The sequence below is a fragment of the Rattus rattus genome, chromosome 5 (genome assembly GCF_011064425.1).
Source record: "Rattus rattus isolate New Zealand chromosome 5, Rrattus_CSIRO_v1, whole genome shotgun sequence".
Lineage (NCBI taxonomy): Eukaryota > Metazoa > Chordata > Mammalia > Rodentia > Muridae > Rattus > Rattus rattus.
Window position 1 is genome coordinate 3,249,514 of NC_046158.1, and position 22,494 is coordinate 3,272,007.

General features: G+C 51.7%; 2 protein-coding genes across 10 annotated transcripts; one reads left to right on the forward strand and one right to left on the reverse strand.

Moving 5' to 3' along the window:
• On the forward strand, positions 1–2,843 carry C5H9orf16 (chromosome 5 C9orf16 homolog). The gene is made up of 2 exons (XM_032902793.1): positions 1–240; positions 2,399–2,843. Exons 1-2 carry the CDS (start codon positions 162–164, stop codon positions 2,569–2,571), a joined length of 252 nt encoding a protein of 83 aa, XP_032758684.1. The 5' UTR covers positions 1–161; the 3' UTR covers positions 2,572–2,843.
• Positions 2,844–3,659: 816 nt separating this feature from the next.
• Positions 3,660–19,298, reverse strand: Ciz1 (CDKN1A interacting zinc finger protein 1). 9 transcript variants are annotated; one of them, XM_032902788.1, is made up of 18 exons: positions 19,198–19,298; positions 18,394–18,544; positions 18,083–18,198; positions 16,465–16,536; positions 14,801–15,030; positions 11,589–11,667; positions 11,370–11,472; positions 10,599–10,848; positions 10,304–10,463; positions 9,961–10,082; positions 8,985–9,182; positions 7,353–7,477; positions 6,258–6,345; positions 5,728–5,841; positions 5,429–5,584; positions 4,602–4,671; positions 4,360–4,481; positions 3,660–4,008 (listed from the first exon to the last, which is right to left on the reverse strand). In XM_032902788.1, exons 2-18 carry the CDS (start codon positions 18,537–18,539, stop codon positions 3,793–3,795), a joined length of 2,367 nt encoding a protein of 788 aa, XP_032758679.1. In that variant the 5' UTR covers positions 18,540–18,544; positions 19,198–19,298; the 3' UTR covers positions 3,660–3,792. The 9 variants fall into 9 exon arrangements, with proteins under 9 accessions (XP_032758679.1, XP_032758678.1, XP_032758680.1 ...); XM_032902787.1 differs by lacking the exon at positions 19,198–19,298 and adding an exon at positions 19,058–19,181 and having other exon boundaries at positions 10,611–10,848; positions 11,589–11,682; XM_032902789.1 differs by lacking the exons at positions 16,465–16,536; positions 19,198–19,298 and adding an exon at positions 19,058–19,187 and having other exon boundaries at positions 11,589–11,682.
• Between the last annotated feature and the right edge of the window lie 3,196 nt (positions 19,299–22,494).

Sequence of the window (22,494 nt, forward strand, 5' to 3'; positions counted from 1 at the left end):
GCTTTGGGCGGTGCTCAGGGCGGGCCAGAGTGCGCTGCTGCGTTCCACTCTTCCGGCCCGGTGTTCCATCAGCTGCTTGCACCTTCCGCCCAGCGCCGGCTTTCCGCGCGACAATCTCCGAGTTCCATCTTCGCGTGGCCTCTGCGGCGCCCGAGCCCGCAATGTCGGGCCCCAACGGGGACCTAGGCATGCCGGTGGATGCGGGCACGGAAGGCGAGAATGACAGCTTCGGGGAAGCAGGTGACCTGGGAGGAGAGGGGTTGTTGCTAAGGCGACCTTTACTCTGCGGGGAGTACTGGCCTTAAGATCTGGAATCGGGCGGGGACTGGGGGGCGTGGGAGGGCCTGAGGAGATGTCGCACCCTGCCCGAGTGGCTCTGGAGTTGTCCCCACAGCCACCTCGGAGGCGATGGCGAGCAATAGCAAACAGATCCCTGAGCGCTGCAGTACTGGAGAACTGTCGCTAACCAGCCCTGGTGTCTGAAACTGAGGCAGCTTCAGAGCACCTTGTCAGTTTGGGATTTGCTTCAGCCACTTTCCTCGATAAGAGGGGGCGGGTCATGCATGGCTCTGCAGGTGTTGGCCGGGTGGGCTCCCCACTATGCTGAGTCAGCACCCCAACCATCTGGCTTTGCTGGTGACCTCCTTACTGAGTACTGTGCTTGGGTGCACAGCACTGCCCAAGGACCTCAGGGGACGCATCGGCCCACAGACAGCTTTTGCACGTTTGGGAACCTCAGTTTTCCCATCTGCAATATTGGGCACATTGGTGTCTTCTGTATTGAAGTGTGTCAGAATTTAAGGGAAAATGGGATAAAAATGGTTAGCTTCTAAGATTCCAGAGTACAAGTTCCTTCTGAAAGCCGGTTCTTGTTTGTTTGTTTTGAGTGTTGTCAAGTCTGGTGCCTTACCTAGAGGGCAGGACTTGATTACTGTGCAATAAGGATGGGGTATGCTTTTGTTTTCTTATAAAAACTTTATTAAGCTGTAGGTCACACACTAGATTGTACCATTTGAACTGTACAGTTCTGCAGTTTCATATATTCACAGCATAGTCCTTGTCACAACAGGTTCAGAATATTTTTGTCACCTGGGTTCTGCCCTTAATAAAGGTTGTCGTCCATTTGGAGGCACTAGTGGGCACTGTTGGACAATAGTGACTGCTGGCAGCCACAGTGAGCATCATGAGGGGACTAGATGAGGGAGTGGCATAATTGAATGACATTGGGGTGGGGAAGAGGCTGTCCCAGGACTGGAGCAAGGGCTAGGAAGTACCCAGGACGTAGGTGGAACCTGCAGACATCACCTCTCCTAGCCCTTCTGCTGGCCTGCCAGGATGGATGGGAACAGCTAGCTACCCATTAAGTGCTTGCTGTGGCCTGACCCCGACTGAGCTCTCAGTGTACTGCAATTGCAGAGTCCCCTACCCCACTCTAATAAGGAGTGCTGGGCTGGAGCTGACCTGGGACTCATGTAAGGGTCTCTGACCCCAGGTCTGAGTTTTGACCCTGTCACCAGATGGAATGAAGATGGACTAGCAGCTTGAGAGGCTCTAGGCTGTGTGAAGGATGCCCTCTGTGGGTCATGGGAACTGTCCCTGAGAGGCAGCACATACACACTCATGCTCCAGTCACCCTCCCTGGCCTCTTCCTTAAAACCACCAGCTCCTTCCCTTTGTTCCCAAGTTGGCAGCTGGGTGTTTCTGAGTCATGGGCTGGCTCGGAAGTGGGTCCCGCAGTGGGCACGGACCCAGACCTTGGATCCTAAGGAGACACAACATTGCTAAGAGGCAGGTCAAAGAAGCTGTAGAGGACAGAGACAGGAAGACTTCTCAGAGGAGGGAAGACATGGAGGAGGAGGTATTTTGAGTAGGTCCTTGAAGGGTTGTTGTGACTGATGAAGTCTAGATGGTAGACAGTTAAGCAAAAGCAGGGACTGGAAAGCCAGAGCTTCATTCATTCATGCATTCACTCATTCATTCATTCAGTGCTTATTTGTGTCATTGAGGGCACTGGGGAGATAGCAGAGAACGCAAGACCCATCACCTCCCCCAGAGCTTGATAGTTGAGTGTGAGCAGAGGGTGAGCTCAGACCAGCACACCACAGCAGTCATTTCTGAAGGGTTGCTGTGGAGAGGGGGAGGCTGGAGAACCAGGACAGAGTCTGATGTAGTACCGGACCCAGGGAGCCTCCCCTTGGTGACAGCTAAATTGAAATAAGCGGTGGTCATCCCAGAGGGAATGACAAGGGTGCCACCCAGTGCCTTTTAGGCAGGTCACCGGTCTATTCAAAGGGCCTGAATCGGACAAGGCAGGTGGGAGGAGCAGAAGGCTTTGAGCTGTGTCTGTCAGCTCTAAGGAGACACAAGACCTTCCCTCTATCTTTTCCCTTCCTCCCAGAGTATGCTGCCATCAACTCCATGTTGGATCAGATCAACTCTTGTCTGGACCACCTGGAGGAGAAGAACGACCACCTCCATGCCCGCCTCCAGGAGCTGCTGGAGTCCAATCGGCAGACGCGCCTGGAATTCCAGCAACAGCTTGGGGAAGCCCCTGGTGATGCCAGCCCCTAGGTGCCGGGAGCCCCCAACCAGGCCCCACCCTTACCTCTCTAGGCCATGTTCTGGCCTGGCTAGATACTACTTGGCTTAGACACCATCTCAGGTACTGGCCTCCAGATCCCCTGGTGGGTCTACCAGCCTGGACCAGTCCCCACTCACTGCCCATCACTCTTCCCGGAGTCAGGTGCAGTCCTACAGTTCACCCACTTGTCTGCCTTCCCAGCTCCTGGTCTCTCTCCCCTCCACCCAGATTGAGTGTCATATTAAAGAGGTCTCCCACACCACTGCCCCCTTCTTCTCTTTGTGCCCGGACAAGGACCCCAGTTGCCACTGGAGGCAGATGAGCAGAGACTTTGATCCATGGACCATATGATGGACCTGAGCCTTTCATTTCTGATCCCCAGGGTGTGGGTGAGGTCAGGGCTTCCTCCCTACCTGGTGTGCTGCCCTCCAGCAGCTGCTTCCGGTTGATGCGGGCATGCTGTGTGACTGTGAGATACAGACAGGCCCCCTGGGCATTAGGGCCTTCCACCATGGTAACCACCCCTAGGATGTGAAGGTGAACCTTCCTGGCTGGCACTGACAAAGCCAGGCTGTCTGTCTCCAGTGGAGAGCTAAGGATGGACCCATTCACTGCTGATCTGTCTCTGGGTTTGGAGGGCTTTGCCCTCTTGGTGAACCCAGAGCTGATCCTCAGCGGCAATGACGCCCCTAATACAAACTCCATGCTGGACTCCGATTTCTGTGCCGTGCAACTAAGGTTAGAGGCTGGCTGTTTGCCAGTCTGTGAGTTTTGGCAAGTCACGTGACCCTGCTAAGGCCTCTCTGTTCATCTGTAACCCGGGAGTCGGACCAAGACCAGTCTTAAGGAGCTAGGGTCACCAGTCTTAAGGATTTTCTCCCAAGCTGCCTTCCCAACTCTGACAGACTAGGAGGGAAACTGAGGCTTGGAGAGGGGACATGCCTGGTAGTCCTATCCCAGAGCCTCTGCATCTCACTCAGGGAGCTGATTTTGGCTTCACTGGTCCTCCACCACTGTGTCCAGAGAGACTGGGGGCCCCTCCCCCACCCACCCTGACACAGTGCTGGTGGGGAGGGACTGCATAGCCAAACTTCTGACTCTTTATTGGATTTTGAGTAAAAACACCAACCATGTGAACATTCCCACACGGATACCTAGAAAGCATCAGCAGATTGGGCCCTAGTTAGGCTGAGTGGCCAGAGCTCCCTCTGTCAGGTTTTGAGGCGTGATGAGCGCCGAAGGGGAGGAGGGAGTCCGGGGGATCCAGGCTTCACCTTGCTGGGTATCTTCACAGTGTCCTGGGGGCTGGGCTGGCGGCTGCTACCACTGCTAGAGGTGAACAGTGCAGTCAGGGCGTTGCGGGCGTTGATCGCACACTTGCGGCTCACAGGCCGGGTAGGAGGGCTGGGGTTCTTGGCTTTGTATTTCTGGATACAAAAGTTTTCAAAGTTAGGCCTAGCCTAGGGCACTCCTCGCCATCAGCTGCTTCCCACCTTGGGCCAAAACAGTATGAACAGTATGGATCTGCTGTGTGACCCTGTGTAAAGCTCTCTAGGCTCCAGAGTACCCCCAACACCAGCCTCCAATGCACACACACACACGCACACGCACACGCACGCACACACACACGCACACATGCACACACACCATGGAGAGCCAAGCCCGAGTCCTTCCCTTCTGTGGGAGTGTGCTTAGGAACTGGTTTGGTTCGACAGCAAACAGCTGGTGGCTTGGACAGGGGTGGTAGCCCTGGGCAGGGCAGGCAGACGACCACTCACCTGCAGGTTCTCAAAGTGGGCCAGAGACTTGCAGTGAGAGAGCCGCAATTCTGAGTTACTGTCATAGAACTTGTGACAGATTCGGCAGACATAGCCCATCACTGGCACCAGGAAGTCCACACCTGGGGACAGACAGCAGGATCTGCATACTAAATCCCTGTCCCCAGCTGGGCATCACACCTCTTCTGAGTGCCTGACTGCAGTGCTGTGGCTGAGACTGGCGGCTTAGCCTGGGGTCTTACCATAGGCTGTGTTGGGGCTGTAAGTCTCAGAGTCCTTCCATTGCTCTGAAGATGTTTCTCTTGACTGCAGCTGGAGAGGGAGTAAGAACTCAGATGTGGTGCCTCGGGTCCCACCTGAATACAGGTCAGGGGCCTGCAGCCCACCCGAGGTCTCCAGAGCACAACCATTCCTTCAGCTTGCAGGTGGCTGAGGGTGGCTGCCTCAGCCTTGGCACATGCTGAGCCTGCCTCCCATGTGTCCTTCCGATGTATGCTTGTGGGTTCCCATTTGTTCCTTCCCCCAAGCCAAAATAAACCCTTCTTTTCTTAGGCTGCTTCTTCAATATGTTTGAGTGTGTGGGGGCATGGGTACCTGAGGTGTCCAATTTCCAGAAACGGAAGGTACAGGCAGTTATGAGTAACCTGACATGGGTGTGAGGAGTTGAACCCAGGTCCCCTGGAAGAGCACCATGTGCTTTTCACCCAGCCATCTCTCCATCCTTTTCCCCCTCAGATAGGGTCTTGACAGCACATGGTTGGAGCTCTCAGTCCTGCTTCCTGCTGGGCCCTCCATGACCCCACCTCCCGAGGTGCATCTAGGGCTTTGCACATGCATAGGCAGGCACTGGACTATAATTCCCAGCCCTCTGCCCTCCCTCCCCACCCTCAGTCTACCCACATTTCTTTTACTTTGTCCAGAGAGGACGAAACTCTTAGAGAAAGCCTCACAGGGCTGTGAACAGTCTGATGTGCATGCCTCATGAACCTGGCTCAATGTGTCACATTAGCGCCTACAAATACCAGCATGACGTCTGGGCTCCAGGAGCCACCAACAGCCTGCCCCATACCTGCTTGCAGAATTCCTCCTCCGCCTCAATCTCTTCTTCCTCTTCTTCATCATCATCCTCGTCCTCTTCTTGACCACTCTCAAAGCAACCAACGGCGTCCACGGTGATGAAGTGGTCCTCATCTGGGCTGCCTGTCTCTTTTTCAAGTGTCTTCAGCTGCCCGAGGAATACATGAGGGACTTAGGCCAGCTGTGGGCAGTTAGCATACACCCCTGAGGGTTCTAGCTGCTCCCTCTCCCCCCACCTGCTCTATGATCTTGGGGGAAGGCTTCATGCTGTATTGGGGTAGCTAGGGTTACCTCCTGGGCCTTGTCCTTGTGTCCCTGGGACTTCACGTGCTCCACAAACTTTCGAGGGGTCTTGAAATAACGGTTGCATATGGTGCAGAAGGGCCTCAGGGACTGCTTGGCAACCTGGGGAGGGGCAGGTGGGCCATGTGCTGCACTGGAGCACACCCCAGGTACAAGCTGCTCTAGTGGCCCAATGAGAGCTCACCTCTTAAACCCACAAGCCCAGGTCAGCTCTGCCCCTTGCACTGAGACATGCAAAACCACTTCACCATGTGGGATGGTGGGTGGCAACAGAGACAGAATAGGAGGAGGACCGCCTCCAAAGACACCCCAGGAAGCTAAGGGCTGATCAGCACAGTGAGCAGGTGCCTACACTGAACAGATGGGCACAGGAAAGCCCAAAGAGGAACATGATTAACTTACCAGAAGCCATGTGAGTGGAAGTCACATGGTGACAAAAATAGACCCCACCCCCACTCCCAACCTGGGCTTGGAGGTATCCCACACAGGGACCCGTCTAGCATGAGTGGCTCTTGTACCTTGTGCTCCTGTGTCCTGCGGTGCTGGATCAGGTCTCCCATGTAGTACACCTGGCAGGTGTTGCACCAGCGTTTGGGTGGAGGATCTCTGCCGGCAAGAGCAAGCAGTGCATGATGCTATATCCCCTAGAGCGCTCCAGAAGGGAAAGGTGCTGCACTTCAACTAGGGCATATGAGGGGCCAGGGTCCTAGTCATCAAAAGGACAAAGGACTCCTGACTCTTCTAGAAGTGAGAGCTAATGGACCGGAGCTCCCTGTCAGCCAGGCAAACAAAGAGCAGCCAAGAAAGAGTCCCTGTCCTCGTCCTCAGTGGAATTTCCCATCACTGACTCGGACAACCATGCCGCCTGAGAAAGGGTTTCATGTCCTCAGCTGGGTTTACTGTCATTCTGAATAAGTCAACTCACTACAAGGTCTCGCTGTGTAAGGAAGTGGCCTTAAACTCTCGTGCCCTCTGTCTCAGCCTCCCAAGTGCCAGGAACATCACGGTGTCACTGCATCTGGCTTTGTTGCTGACACTCTGCAATTGTGAGACTTCCTGGATCCTCCTGGAAAGCTGGGAGCTCTGGCAACCACCTGAGGCAGCTCCCCAGGGGACAGGGCCCTTATCTTCCAGGGTCCAAGGCTATGCCTCAGCCCTGCAGGCTTGTGATCCCCTACTTGGACCTGGCAGAACCTATAGCTTCCCACCAAATCGTCTCAGACCAGGTGCTAGTTCCAGATTCCAGGTAGAGCAGATTTCAGACCAATCACATCCCCTGCGACAAGGGATAGATTCAGGGAAGGTCTCCCCCGAAGCCATAAGAAGACCTGGTCCTTGCTATCTATTGTGCCTCTCTGGTTGGGGGGTAGCGGGCAGATCAGTGGGGACAGGGCTCTGTATTATAGCTACCCTCCTTTCCATCGGAATGTCACACTGTTCTTACCTGGAAGGGACCTTAGGAAATTCACTACACCTGTCATCAAGACAGGAGAAACCAATGATCAAGAACGGACTTAATTGTATGCACAGCTGGCTTATCTCCTGGCCACACCTTGGAGACAGGCTGGTCGGGGCCTAAGCCACAGCATGGGCCTCTGCCAGCCCCTACTTACTCTGTTTCTCTCTCCAGGATGTCCCGAGGCATGGGCAGCAGGGACAACAGGCAGGTCTGGCTCGAGTGCTGCATTTCCCCAAGCCGCTGTTGGTGCTGAGCCTCTGACATGTGATCCTGAAACTCCTGTAGCATGAATGTGCCACAAGTGGACGTGAGCTGCAGCCCAGGGAAGGGCAGTGCCAACCGTCATGGCCACCCTGCGGCTCTGATCCTCCTGGCTCCCTTTCTCCCCCGTGTTGTATTGCCACAACTGGCATTACTTTACACAGCTCAATGTAGGCCAGGGCGGGGATGGTAAACTGAGGCACAGAGGGGATACATATCCATTTCTGGCAGTGCTTCATTGATAAGAAATGCGACTCCAGTGCTCAGACGAGGACCGCAGTCATAGAGGTAACAATGGCCACTGGTAATAATATAAGGGCATTAAAAGAAACCAGGGGTGGGGGCCTGCAGAGATGGCTCAGAGGTTAAGAACACTGGCTGCTCTTCCTGAGGATCTGGGTTCAAGTCTTAGCACCCACACGGTGGCTCATGACTGTGTAACTCCAGTTGCACAGACTCCGATGCCTTCACCTGGCCTCTGTGGGCATCAGACCCATGTGGTGCACAGACATATGGGTGAACCAGTCATACACATCAAATGAAAGTGAGTAAGTCGGGGTTGGGGATTTAGCTCAGTGGTAGACGCTTGCCTAGCAAACACAAGGCCCTGGGTTCGGTCCCCAGCTCGCAAATAAGAAAAAGAAAAAAAAAAAGAAAGTAAGTCATTTTTAATTGTTTGTTTCTTTTAATTTAAAGACAGACACTGAATTCTTGCTATATTGCCCAGGTTAATGTGAAATTCGTGTGCTCATGTGATCTTCCTGTTTCGAACCTCCATGAAGCTGGAGCAATTGGTGGTCCCAGTCAAGACTACTACTCATTTATCCATTTCTTCTGCCTCTCACAGGCTAAGCAATGGCTCAGCTATATCCCCAGCTTCTTCTTTCTTCCTTTTTCTTTTTGAAATAACTTTATTTTGAGACAGGCTCTCACTAAGTTGACCAGGTTACCCTCCTGTCTCAGCCTCCTGAGTAACTGTTATTACTAGTACTCAGCCTCCAACGTAACTCTATTAGTAGTACTCAGCCTCCTAAGTAACTGCTATTACTAGTACTCAGCCTCCTAAGTAACTGCTATTACTAGTACTCAGCCTCCTAAGTAACTGCTATTACTAGTACTCAGCCTCCTAAGTAACTGCTATTACTAGTACTCAGTCTCCTAAGTAACTGCTATTACTAGTAACTCAGCCTCCTAAGTAACTGTATTACTAGTAAAGCTGCACTTCCTTGGGCTGAACTGGGCACAGAACTTCAGTGTCAGGTACCGAGTCCTAAGGATGCACTGTGGTGATGAAGCTCTTGGCTGTCCTCATTGAACACAAAAGGAAAAGACCCAAGGGCAGAGTTTACTTCTGGAGACCTCCATGGCCAGTCACAGCAGATTTGAACCAGGTTTTCCTAGATCCTAAAACCCTGCTCTACTGGCTGATCAGGAACTATGCCTATGCAGACAGTATGGCTGCAGCTACTGTGCAGTGTAGAAAGGGCAAGCCGGACGGCCCAGCCCCCCTCCTCTGCCCCAGTACCTGCTGGCTGCTGCAGCTGGCCTTGCAGATGTAGCAGAAGAACTGGAGGCTTTGCTTGGAGGGTGTGCTGGCAAGGGCAGGGGTGGCAGAGGCGGAGTCCCCAGGGCGAGGTCCAGATGTGAGGGGTGTGGTGTTGAAAGCCCGGCTGTTGCTACTCTGCAGGATGGTGACCTTCAGGGAGCTCCCAGCCCCCCACATCTACAGCAGACGCAGAGACAGAGTTTCTACCCTCTGGGTTAGGTTAGGTTCCGTGACTGCCCAAACCTACACAGAGAATACCACAGCTAGGATTTGAACCTAGATCGAATAGAAATGTCTCACTATGTAGACCAGGCTGGCCTGAGATTTGCAGAGATCAGCCAGCCTCTGCCTCCCTAGGGCTGGATTAAAGATGTATAGCACCACTCCTGACCTAGCTCTGGTTAATTCGAAGTCCAACCCACCTCTCCAGACACATGATGGATGGGGAAACAGACCGAGGAAGGAAAGAGGTTGACTTAAGTTTTGTTATAAGGTAGCGTTGGGACCCGAGTCCCATAGGAGCCTTTTACAAAGGTACTGTTTCCACTAAAACGACATCACTGCGAGAAGGACTGGTGGCTCTAGTGTGGAGTTGGCTGGACCAGAAAGGACTTTTACCACCAAAAGCACATCAAGATCTTAAGAAAAAAGATACAGGGGTTGGGGATTTAGCTCAGTGGTAGAGCGCTTGCCTAGCAAGCGCAAGGTCCTGGGTTCGGTCCCCAGCTCCGAAAAAAAGAAAAGAAAAGAAAAGAAAAAAAAAAAAAAAAAGAAAAAGAAAAAAGATACGATGACAGAGGAACCACCATGTGGCTCACCCATGCCACCAGGCACAAGGCTGCTGTCCTTCCACACATGGGGAAACACGAGAGGGATCCTTAGGTAGCCTGGGGCAAGCAGACACCAAGCCGCTGCAGGCTTACTCCCTCCGGTATGCACGCTGGTCTCTACGCACCCCCAGCACTTCTCCTGCTCTCTTTTCACATTCTCCCACATCCAGGCCACCAGCTGACGCCTCTTGGCTCCTGTCTTCACTGCTCTGGGCACTTACTGGTTCTGGCAAGGTCTCCTCTGGGTCTGAAATGACATATACGTTCCTTTCCCAGAGTGTCTACCATTTGGGGTCTGGATAGATCTGGATCCACGAGTTGGCGTCTCTGTCCAGATGAAGTCCAAGATGGGGATGGTCCCAGATCTCCAGGCCCAACCAACCCTCAGTCCCCAGTCAAGACTCTGCCAGATCAGAGAAAAAAGGGCTTGGCAGATCTGGGTCAGGCCGGGAGTCCACACTCGCTCACCTCTCCCAGCTTCTGCAGCGTTAGATAATAGCTGTGGTTCCGTGGCACAGGCCGGAACTGATGCTTGTTCTGGTGGGGGTGCTGACCCCTGTGGCCAGGTCTGAGGCTGGTCCTGGGTCTTCTCTGATGTCTGCTCCTGTGGCTGTGCTTGGGTGGATACCTGTGGATGTGTCTGTGTCTGGGCCTGCTTGTGCGACTGTGCCTACCAGAGGGGCTGAGGCTGGGTCTGTGCCTGAGCTTGCTTCGGTGGGTCTGTCTCCCATGGCTGCAACTGCCACTGGGGCTGTGACCGTACCTGTGGCTGTACCTGATTCTGCTGGGGCGCTAAGTGCTCTGGAGAAGTCTGTGTCTGTGCCTGCTTCTGCAGCTTTGGCTGGGCCTGGATCTGCAGAACCTGTGGCTGGATTCGCGGCACCACCAGGGCTTCCGGTGGCTCAGGCAGCTGATCTGGGGTCTGTGTCTGCTTTGGTGCTGTCATCTGGGTCTGAGGCTGGACCCTTGCTTGTGGCTGCCCTGTAGGGCCTTTCTCGGTGGACTCCTCTGAGCTAGCAAAGATCCAAAGATAATCAAAAAGCTAGTTGTGGTGGTCTATGCCTTTGATCCTAGTCCTAGGGAGGCAAAGGCAGGCAGACCTCTTCTTAAAAGTTTGAGGCCAGCCTGGTCTGCGTAGTGAGTTCCAGGTCAGCCGAGATTGTCTCAAAAACGAAAACAAAACAAGCAAGCATATTCAAGAAGACCAAAGAGAGACCTATGATGCAGTTCCTAATCCTAGCTCTACTTACGATGTGGGATGAGCTACCCGGGCCTGTTCCACCTAAATAAACGCAGGGGCAGTGACCCTCCACCTCCAAATTGCAACATGATTTTAATTAGCCCTATAAACTAGGCCCCACCTATACACTCTGCAAGGACCCCTTCCTCCTGGCTGCCCAGGGTGGCCTCCAGGTGTTTCACCCCCAGGTAGATCTAGGGATGAATGTGACCCTCCCCCAAGTGGATGTCAAGGCCTAACGGTACAGGTGAGCTCCGGGCCTCTGAGCCCCAGCACGTGGCCAGCATCACTCACCTCCTCAACCTCTTGGCTGGTGGTTCCAACACCTCAAAGGGCTCGGGCTCAGGCTCCTGGGGCTCACTCGCAAGGCCATCTGGGAAGACTAGTGAATCTTGGTCTACAATGGTGGCAGGTGAGGAAACATAGCTCCAGGAGGTGGCCCTGGCTTACTTTCCACCAAGATCATTCCTACCCCGATGTCCCTTGTGAAGGACAGCAGTCCTCATCTCTCACCTTCAACTGTGTCCATCTGGAGCTCTGTGGCTTCCTCAGACCCCTCTGTGGGGTCTTCCCTGTCGTCCAGAGGCACCGTCTGAGAAGAAGAATCCTGCTTCCTTTTAGAAACCATTTGGGGTGGGGTGGGGGTGTTGTTCAAGACAGGGTTTCTCTGTGTAGCTCTGGCTGTCCTGGAACTCACTCTGTAGACCAGGCTGGCCTTGAACTAACTCAGAGACCTACCTGTCTCTGCCTCTGAGTACTGGGATTAAAGGTGCACGCCACCACCGCTCAGCTTCAGAAACCATTTTTTAAACCTGTATCTCACTTGCAAATAAATACTCTCCTACTCAAAACGACTGCCACAGAGCAAGTTCCCGACTGTGGGGCTGCACCGAGAAGCCTGTCTCGGAAAAACAGAGAGAGGAAAAGAATGGCCATCACCATCTCAAGGGACTAATGGCCTGGCCGAAGGCACAAAGCACAGAGGACCTGGAGCCCCTCAAGTGTCGTTATCTGAAGCTATTTGGTCCTGCTGGGGAGACACGGAGAGTCTCTTGGTTCCTAGTCATCCAGACTTCCCACAGTCAGCCAGAGAGAGCCTTTGGCCTCACCCTCCTGGGCCTCCTGGACCTGCCTGCCCCTCCCACTCTCAGGGCCTGAACCGCTGCCTCTCTTTCCCTTCTGAACCCCACCTTCCTCCCACCTTTAGTGGTCTCCGTGCATCCTCACTGGCCTTTCTCTGGTCACACCCGCAGCCTCTTCCTGTGTCTAGCCTTCAATTAGAGCCTCAAAGCTTCTGGCAGGAAACTCCTACCCAGGCCAGGTCTAGACCCTTTTAGTAATATTTCGTGGGTTTTGCTGCTGTGTTTGTTGGGAGACAGGGTCTCACTTATTTAATTAATTGCTTTTGGGTTACTGTATTAACATCTCTTACACATACACACCCAAGACCCACAGAAGGACAGATGCTACATCTTAGCCTTAGAGTGCTCCAGCCACTTCTTGGGCACTATGGGGAGCCCTTGGGTGCCATCTATAGCTTCCCTGTGTACTGCTAAGGCCTGTCATCCTGGTGGGATACACATCTGTACCCCACATCAGGCCTCCAGGCCCCTCGGACACTACCGAGTTCTTGCCCTGGAAGACACAGGGAGTCAGGGGGCCTGGGTTCTGTGCCTACCTCGACCACTCCAGTCTGTCAGCTGTAGTTTCCCTATATGTAAAACAGGAGCACAGGTAGGCCAAGACCCCAGCGGGCCAGGACTAATCCTAACCCTAAGGGTAGAGACTAAGCCCTTCTCTGGAGGGAAATACCTTCCTAAAGATGTAGGAGAAACTGATTAAGTAAAGAACATGGTTCCTGCCCTAGATAAGCTTGGGAGTGGACCTTTATGCAGACATGCAGGGACAGAGTGTGTGTGTGTGTGTGTGTGTGTGTGTGTGTGTGTGTGTGTGTGTGTGTGTGTGTGTGTGTACACGCTGGGGTTTTTAGATGCAGCTGTAACCTGTAACCCCCCTAGCACTCTGCTTTTCTTCTGTGGATGAGAAGTACACATTTTTTGAAACTTTTAGGCAGTGATACAATGCTTCCTTATTTTCTGCAGAACCCAGAGCCTCAGGGACCCCAAGCCTGTGGGTACCACGAGCCATAGCCTTGTGCCTTAAAAGTAACATTCAAAGCTGCCTGTCCCACAGAGTCACCTTTAGCCTCAGGTAAACACTTGAAGCACGGAATCTCGATTAAGGCGGGAGATTAAGCAACACAGAAGACAGTGAAGTGTTATTATGATATTAAATCACAGATTAGATTTAGTGGGCTTTATTTGTTTTGTTTTGTAAGGACAAAATGGGGCATGATAAAATATATGGGTATTTTTAGGAACTTGAGAGGCTGAGGCAGGAGGATCACTTGAACTGAGAAGTTTGCGACCAGGCTGGGCAACGTAGGGGCATAGAAGGTATTTGAAATTTGGGAGATAAGACCTTGTCTCTTAACTAACGAACATTAATCATCAAGCAAAGGAGGGTATCAGAGATCTTATTGATTAATTGATTTATTGGTTGACTGGTATTTTCTTTTTTTTTTTTTCCAGAGCTGGGGACCGAACCCAGGGCCTTGCGCTCGCTAGGCAAGCGCTCTACCACTGAGCTAAATCCCCAACCCGATTGGTATTTTCAAGACAGGGTTTCTCTGAGTAGCCCTAACTGTCCACTCCTAGAACTCACTCTGTAGACCAGGCTAGCCTCTAACTCAGAGCTCCACCTGCCTCTGCTTTCCAAGTGCTGGGATTAAAGGCGTGTTTTGGGATGGCTGGCCTAGAACTCACTATGTAACTGAGGAAGACCTTAGATCTCTGAGCCTCCTGAACCATCTCCAGAGTGCTGGGATTCTAAGTGTACTTGATTCTACCTGACAGTAAGATTAACTTCATCCAGGGCTGGAGAGACGGCTCAGTGGTTAAGAGCACTGACAGCTCTTCCAGAGGTCCTGAGTTCAATTCCCAGCAACCACATGGTGGCTCACAGTCATCTTGTAATGGAAACTGATATCCTCTTCTGGTGTGTCCGAAGACAGCTACGGTGTACTCATGTACATAAAATAAATAGATAACTCTTTTAAAAAAAAGATTTACTTCATTTGTTCTTTTTATTTCTAAAACCTGAAGGTCTTTCCACTCAGCTCAGGATGTTCTAGAATGTGCCGTGGTCTTCTGCCCCTAACCTCTCAAGTTTTGGGATTATGGAGGGTAGTCCTTATACCCTGACCTTTTTACCTTCTTATATGGCTATCCAAAAGTTTAAATCAGATATACGACTTGTTCTAGTTCTACTAGACATTGCTGACGTGAAGAGAGACAGCACTGAGGGCCACTGAGCTGGTTCAGCAGGTGAAGGCGTCTGGTGCCAAGTTCTGTCCCTAGGACCCATGTGGTAGGAGGAAGGTGATCTGACCTCCCCGTGCACACGCAAAAACAAAATGATGATAAGAAGGAAAGAAACTTGTTTAAGAGAGGAATAGCACATAGATAATAATAAGGTGGTATTTGGGTAGGGCTGAAGTCACATCAAAGACGAATGACACCTGACAGAAGATGACAGATACTAGACACCTTTGCTTTACAGACACTGAGAAGGAAAAACCAAAGGCCAGGGCGAGCCCAAGCACAGAGAGCTGGGCTGACACTGGGGACCCCTTCACCCACTCCTACTGCAGCTGCTCTACTCACCTTGTGATTGGGGGTGGTGGAAGAGGGGGTTCTGGGCTGCTTCTGGGAGTTCCTCCCTGAGTGGTTATGCTGAGAAGGGTTTATTGGGATCCCAACAGGAGGAGGCCCCAGCAGGGACTGTCGAGTAGCCTGGGGAAAGAACTGCTGCAGATTTGGGGTGACCATCTGGGGTGGTGTAAGGCTAGGAGCTGCTAGGTTTGGGGCTGTCACATTGTAAGCACGGAGGTTGCCTGTGGAGAAGAGAAGAGATGAGAAGTCACACCGTGGTTGAATGGCCAAGATCCTATCAGGGGTTCAGTCCCCCAGATACCATGGGGATGTCAGAGATAATTTCTAAGGGGACCCTCTTACCCAGGGGAGCAGAGGGAAGGGAAGGTCAAGGCAAGGCCCACTGTGGGCATGAGTGAGTGAGGAAGGACTTAGGGTAGGTTTTCTGCTCCATCTAGTGTCTGAGCTGCCCTAGCTAGCCCTCAGACATGCTGTAAGGCCCTCAGGTATGTGGGGACCCAGCACAGGGCCACAGGAGGACCACCAAACTGCTGTCAGTACTTTGTCCCACACTGGCTTTATCAGTGAGAGGGAAGGTTCTGGCACCCAACAAGGCACCCTTTCACTTGGCGGCCCTCTAGTTTGCCAGGTAGCAGGGAGAAGTGGCTATAAAACATGGACACGAAACAGAGAGGTAGCTTGGCCAAGCCCTCTGAGGGACACCTGCTAGCTCTGTCCTTGCCCCATCCTCCACACCCCAGATATCACCAGGTCCTAGCAACTCTAGCACCCACGTGCCTTCTGGAAAACACGCCATCCCTCCCTAGAACTGCAGCAAACGGGACCTCTTTAAAGCTACATTCTGACCTCATCCCTGTCCAAAGCCTTCTACAGTTCCCCGTTCCTTTTAGGGCAAGGTCTGGCTATAAAACACGGACTACCCACTTCACGTACACAACGATCTAGGGATGTGTCACTGGGCCATCCTCCAACTACCCCATTTCTGGGCCTTTGAACATGCTACATGCTTCTGTGGAAGCTGTTGTGTTCCACTAATTCCCAGCATCCTTCAGGCTTCCCTTTAAGTTTTTGCTATCTCCCATTCGGGAGGCCTTCCCTGTGTCTGTGTCCCTAGAGTCTTCTATCCTAGGACTAGCCGTCTTCTTTCCTGCTGCATCTCCTCCGACCCAGGGAAGGCCCAGAGTGTGAGAGTTAGCATTCATGGCCAGATTCGGGAGCGATGCAAGGGAGAGTGGCACAGACTTAAAGGTATAGCTCAGTTGTGCTGAGCGCTGAATTCAAGTCCAGACTTCCTCTGGCACCTTGAGCAAACCAGTTCTCCCTCCCCTCGTCTGTCAAGTGAGGATTCAAAGTCATTCAAAATCAGTATATCCGCTAAACAGACACAATGAAGACATGCACGCAATCCCAGAGATCCATCCGGCTTCCGTAAGGCGGAAGATGGGAAGCCCTCAAACAGAGACGGACAAAGGACATGGACAAGTCGCAAAGTGACATGCGAATGCTTGGTACGCGTACATTGTGTTTTAGCCGCAACAGAACGTGGAAATGGGAACTAAGACATTCACAACGCAGCGCTAGCCTTTGCAAACCAACTCAGTAAATGATACGGACACACACACTCACAGAGGTATATATAAAAAAGTGTAGAGTACCCAAGGCTGCCGTAGGCATGGTGAGGCTGGCACTGTCATACGTGGCTGGTGGCATTGCAAACTGGTCCAGTCCTTAGGAAAGTAATTTGGCAATACTTAACAAAAGCCATCAAACATCCATCCCCCGACTCAGCCACTCTGTGTTGGGGATCTACTGTGAAAAGAATCTCAGATGTCGTGTTCATCCCAGTGGTGTTTAGGATAGAGAAAAGGAGGGGAGGGGAGAGAAATGGAGAATTGAGGTTTCCATCAGGGCACACATCCCTCTAGTGAAAACTTAAAAGCTATGACAAATAACCTGGATTGAACCAGAATACTGCTTGGGTGTGGCAGCTCATGCCTAGAATCCCAGCCCTTGGAGGATGAGGTAGGAAGACTGTTTTGAGTTCAAGACCACCCTGGCTTACACACTAAGTTCCAGGATAACCTGAGCTACAGAGTCTCAAAGAAAGGCCAAACATATCAGCATACACTTTTCCCCAAGACTAGGGAGGTAGATCTCTGTGAGTTCATGGCCAGCTTGGTCTACATAGTGAGCTTGAAGCCAGCCAGGCCTAGAGAGTGAGACCCTGTCTCAAACAAACAAAAACAAACATTCTAGTTCTGCAAAATAGAAAATAAAATAAAAAACAAAATATGGACTTCTTTTTTTTTTTTTTTTTTTTTTTTTGGTATAATCATATAATCATACCCAACTTCCCAAGCCTCTTCCTAGGGAAAAAAAAAAAATTGAAAGAAATACAATGAAAGAGTGGTGACTTTCTCCCGGAAATGAGGGAATGTTTTCCTACTACTTGGGTTTCTTTGTTTTCAATAACTTTATTTTTTAGGATTTATCATAATTTTTTTTTTTTTTTTTTTTTGGAGCTGGGGACCGAACTCAGGGCCTTGCGCTTGCTAGGCAAGCACTCTACCACTGAGCTAAATCCCCAACCCCTTATCATAAATTTTAATTCATGTGTTGTACTGGAAGCTGCCCTTGGAGGCCAGGTAAGGGTGACAGATGTCCTGGAGCTGGTGTTATAGGCATCATGGGTTGCCCCCTGTGAGTGACAGACCCTAACTCAGGACCTCTGGAAGAGCAGCAAGCTAACCTCTGACCCATCTCTCCAGCCCCCTCGGGATTTTACTGTTGCTGCCTTTGTTCTTCTATTTTAGTACCTTATTTTCACTATGACAAGCATGACTTTTAAAATGGAAAAAACAAAAGGTGGCGTGTATCTGTCCATCTTGTGATGGGATTTTTCTCTCTTGAATTATCTACGCCTCATTTGAAAGTCAGCTCGAAAGGCTGTCCAGACTGTGGTCCTGGTGGGGTTGCCAAGTGATGACTGCCTAACTTGCTTCTACCTGTGTTGTGACTAAGGGCACAGGGTCCTTCTTCTGGGCCTCAGGTTGCTATCTCTATTTGTAGAGGGGTTTATGGGTGTGCCTCCCCCTAGGGCTATCAGTCGAGTCAGGACTGGCCAGCACCATAGCCTGGTGACCCTGTACTTAGCTGAGTAGCTTGTGGACTTCATCTCCTGGGAGCCCTGTTGTCTTCATCTATAAGGACGTGATCAGGGCCACTGTGAGCTTTGGATAGGAAGAGACTGAGGACGACAGGGAGCTGACAAACCTTGCAACTGCTGTAGGAGCAAAGCTCTTTGCAGCATGGAGCCATTGAGCAGGGAGGTCGAGTTGAGGCCCTGGAGATTCAGAAGCTGTTGCGGGGATGACTGCTGGGGGAGGCCCCTGTGTGATGGGAGGAGGGTGTCAGAGGGGTCCAGGGAAGCCATCTACCCGGTGGCAATCCCCTTCAAGGTGGAAACTGATGACATTTAATATTCAAACAAGGATGCCGGATGGGTGATAACTACTGAGAGCCAGGCTCCAAAATGTGGGTCTGAGCGTCAGACCTGACTCCAATCCCGGAAGTGGGAAACTCACCGGCTGACAGGCATGGACAAGGAGGCCTGTGGTGGAGACTGCTGCAGTAGCTGTTGGAGCTGGAGTATCTGCTGTTGCTGCTGCTGGAGCTGCTGTTGCTGGAGCTGCTGCAACTGTTGCTGCTGCTGGAGTTGCTGGTTAAACATGGTGGCTGAAGGAAGTATGGTGGGTAGGGTCAGATCACCACTCTGGGACAATCCGGCTCCTCGCCCCTCCCAAAACACACACCCCAGCATAATGCCTGCTGAGTTTCACCGCTACACAGTCCTGGCCCTACACATGTGTACTGGGGAGGGGGGAACCTTTCAGTTCTTCCGGTCAGCTGCCAGGAACAGGATACACACAAACACACTCTTGCCTTCAGTTCTTTATCTTCCCTCCCATCTCTTCAACTCTGGCGGCCCAACCTTCTAAGCGGAGCACACCTTTCCAGCCCCACCTTCTGCCTGTCATTCACTCTACCCTTCACTTCCTGGTGCCAGCTCCTTCCCGAGCACACCTCCCTCTTTTTGGAGTCCGCTGTCCTCTCCCTAAATTGTGTCATTTAAGTCCGTGAGCCCCGGACGGGAAAAGCTTCCGTCCACTACAGTACCCTCCCACGTCCCTCCGTTGCCCCTCGTCCCTTCACTCCCTTCCCCCGCAGATATAGCCAACGTGACTTAACTGATCCTGTGGCCTCCCCTGTCCACAAAGCCCGTAACCTCTCTGCAAGTAGCCGCTATCCCAGCGGTCCATCCTCCCCGGGAAGCCCAACCCTCCTCCACAGACGCTTCCGGGGCAGGCACCACGCTGGCTCCCCCTCACCTCCCGGCAATCCACGAAAGCCGAAAACGTGAAAGTCACGAGCGGACTCGTGGGCGGGCTCGCGAGCTCCCGGGCTGCTCGGGACGTGACTGTGGCCCGGACACTCCGAAGGCCCAGTGGCTGGCCACTCCCGCGCAGAGCGCCCTCTAGAGGTCCGGAGGCCTCGGCGCGGACGCCGCGGCTAGGCGAACAAGTCTCGCGCGCGGGTCACGCCGCGGGGACCACGACCGTTCTGCAGTCGCTAGAGCCGCGGTGACTCTCAGGTGCTAGGAGGCGCTGGGCAGCGCAGGCTCGGGTCCCAAGGCCCCAGTATCGGGAAGGGGCGATTCTGAGTTCCCACGGCCTTCTGCTTATCCGGCAGGGACATAGAGGGGGGACAGAAGGACGGACGGTCAGATTCCAACTGACTTCCCCGAGGCCACCACTGTCCCCGGATCCCAAGCCTGCGTTGGGCTTTGACCGGAGCAAGCGGACGTGAAGGGAGAACATGCGCCAATGTGTTGTGAATTCAGTTTTTAAAAAGTAGTCTTGGTTTTTACATATTTTAAAAAAGACTTATGTGTATATCATGTATATCATATACATCCTGGAACTGGAGTTCTGAACATTTGTGAAGTCTTGGGAGTGCTAGGAATCGAACCCAGCTCCTCGGCTAGACCAAGTGCTCTTAACCACTGAACTGTCTGCCCCACCCCCAATTTTTAAAGATATATTATTATTTCTTGTGTCACATGTATGAATGTTTTACCTGCATGAATATATGTGTGCTTTGTATGTGTCTAATGCCTGCAGAGATCTCAAGAGTGCATCTGATCCCCTAAGGAAGAAGTTTGCGGATAGTTGGGAACCGCCTTGGAGGTGCTAGGAACTGAACCTGGGATCCTCCGGAAGAGGAAAAAGACGTTCACCACTTAGCAAGCTCTCCAGTCCCTAATTTTCTTTCCCGTTTCGTTATGTTGTGTAGCAAGGGCTACAAAGGGAAACTTACTATAGACCAGACTGGCCTCGAATTCACAGAAATCCGCTGGCTCAAGCCACCACGTCTGGCCCAGTTGCTCTCTTTAATGGCTTTTATCCTGCCCCTAAAATGGTCCTTCCACCGCGCCCCTCAACCCCACTGAGCTGGCAATTCATTTTACATCGTTCCCTGTCAAGGGTCATCCCCACACTTCGCGCCCAGCGCTGACCGTGAGGACTGACCGCACGGTGGCGCTAGGGTCCGCAGAGGACAAATCACTACTGCTGCAATCAGGTGACTGCTCTAACCCGAGGCTCGGGACTCGCCCTGGTGTCAGGGGCTCAGGTGCGGACGGTTCCCCCTGGGACCCACTTCGCAGTTGTTGGCGTTAACAACGCTAAAGCGGCTCAATCTGACCGGAGCGCGCTGGGACGGCGCTTGGGGTCTGCGTGTTTAGGAAGCTTGGATGGTGGGGCTTAATCATCCTGTAAGGATAAGGATATCTAAGGGAGCTAGTGACAGCTGTAAACTCACGGATCGGAAAACTTCCGTGAACCCAGCACAAGGGAGGCAGAAGCAGGAGAATCGCTAGTTCCAGGCTAGCTGGGGCTACACGGCAAGATCTTGGGTGGTGGTGGTGGTGGTGGTGGTGATGATGATGATGATGATGATGATGATGATGATGATGATGATGATGATTTAAAGTTTAAAAAAAGCCAAACCAACCGCACTCTGGCTTGGCTGGACATAGTGGCCCCAGTCTATAACCTTAATACTTGTGGAACAGAGGCGCTATGATCTCGAATTCAAATCCAAAGTCAGACTGGACTAGTGAGACACTGAGGCAAATAGATAAGTAAATAAACAAGCAAGCAAACAAACAAAAATAGACGTTGCGCCCTGGTGGAAACACGCGCGGTTAGTGAAGGTGGAGTGAGGCTCTCCTTAGCCTTCTAGCTTTCCGACCCTGAAGGACTGGAGGAGTTCTCCCCGCCGGTTTCTTGATCTGCAAAACTAGTGTCCCCTGCTGGGTGTGTGTGTGTGTGAGAAGATGACATTACATAATGCTTAGCACTGACGCCGGTACACAGCGAGCTTAGCTAGTTGCTAAAGTGAAAACACTAAAAATAATGCTGGTGCGGGCGAAGATGGGAAGCCAGCGGGAGCTGACTGCGCATGCGCATCTTTCAAGGCCCGCAGCGGCCAAGCCCTGCCCTTATCAAGGTTCTAGAACGCCCTTTGCCCTTTGACCGACTAACCCCCTTGCAGGACTGTAGTCCAGGAAATCAGTGAGAAAAGAGAGTTTCAAAACTAGGACATTTGTTCCTGGAAACATCATTTATAATGGCAGCCTGGAACGCAGTCAACTTCGGGGAGAAAAACTAAATAAGTCATGGTGTCTGCCTCTTAAGAAATAGGAAGCGCATAGCCTTTATGGAGGGCACGGGATAACAGTGTGTAGTGGGCTCAAGAGGAGATTTTTACTTTTTTTTTTTTTCTGTCTAATTTGTAACAATTGCTTTGGATGACTTGGTCATGAGGAGAGAGACTTTTTATTTCCTTTTTTTTTTTTTTTTTGGTTCTTTTTTTTCGGAGCTGGGGACCGAACCCAGGGCCTTGCGCTTCCTAGGCAAGCGCTCTACCACTGAGCTAAATCCCCAACCCCCTTTTTTTTTTTAATGTGCGTGATCTCAGGTCTTGAAGACAGCTGAGGTTGTGGGTAGAAAGGCTCTGGATCGACTGTTTGAAGCTAATTATCTTTGATCAATTTCTTGCCCCCAAAAGATTTTTTTTTTTTTAAACAAAAGACTCTCTTCATGGAGACTGAAAAAAAAAACCATTGAAATCTCTTTCTTGCCTCTTAATTTTTATGTTTACTACTAGTGTGTTTTGTGTGTATTATGGGATATGTGTGCTGTGGTGTGGTAGAGGTCTGTTCTCTCCTTCTACCTTTACATGGGTTCTGGGAGTCCAACTCAGGTCATCGGGCTTCGCACAAGTGCTTTTACTCAGCGAGGCATCTCCCTGCCCTTTTGCCTCTATTACGAAAAAAAGCCTTTGTATCAAAGAAAAGTTTCCTAATACTCAGAGGATCTATGTCAACACCTGTTTTGTTCCAGGGTCCAACCTGCTCCTAGTTATGTCCAATGTACCCCAAAATCAGAAACTAAAGAAAACTCACCAGTTCCAGAACCTGTCATTTTTTCCCCCAGATTGAATATAGACTTTTGTTAACTCCCTCCCTGCCTCTAAAATTCAACCAGAAGTTTGACTGAGGTTTCATGAAATGTGTTTTAGTTAGAGGAAAGTTGTCATTTTTACTACTTGTACGTCTCTAC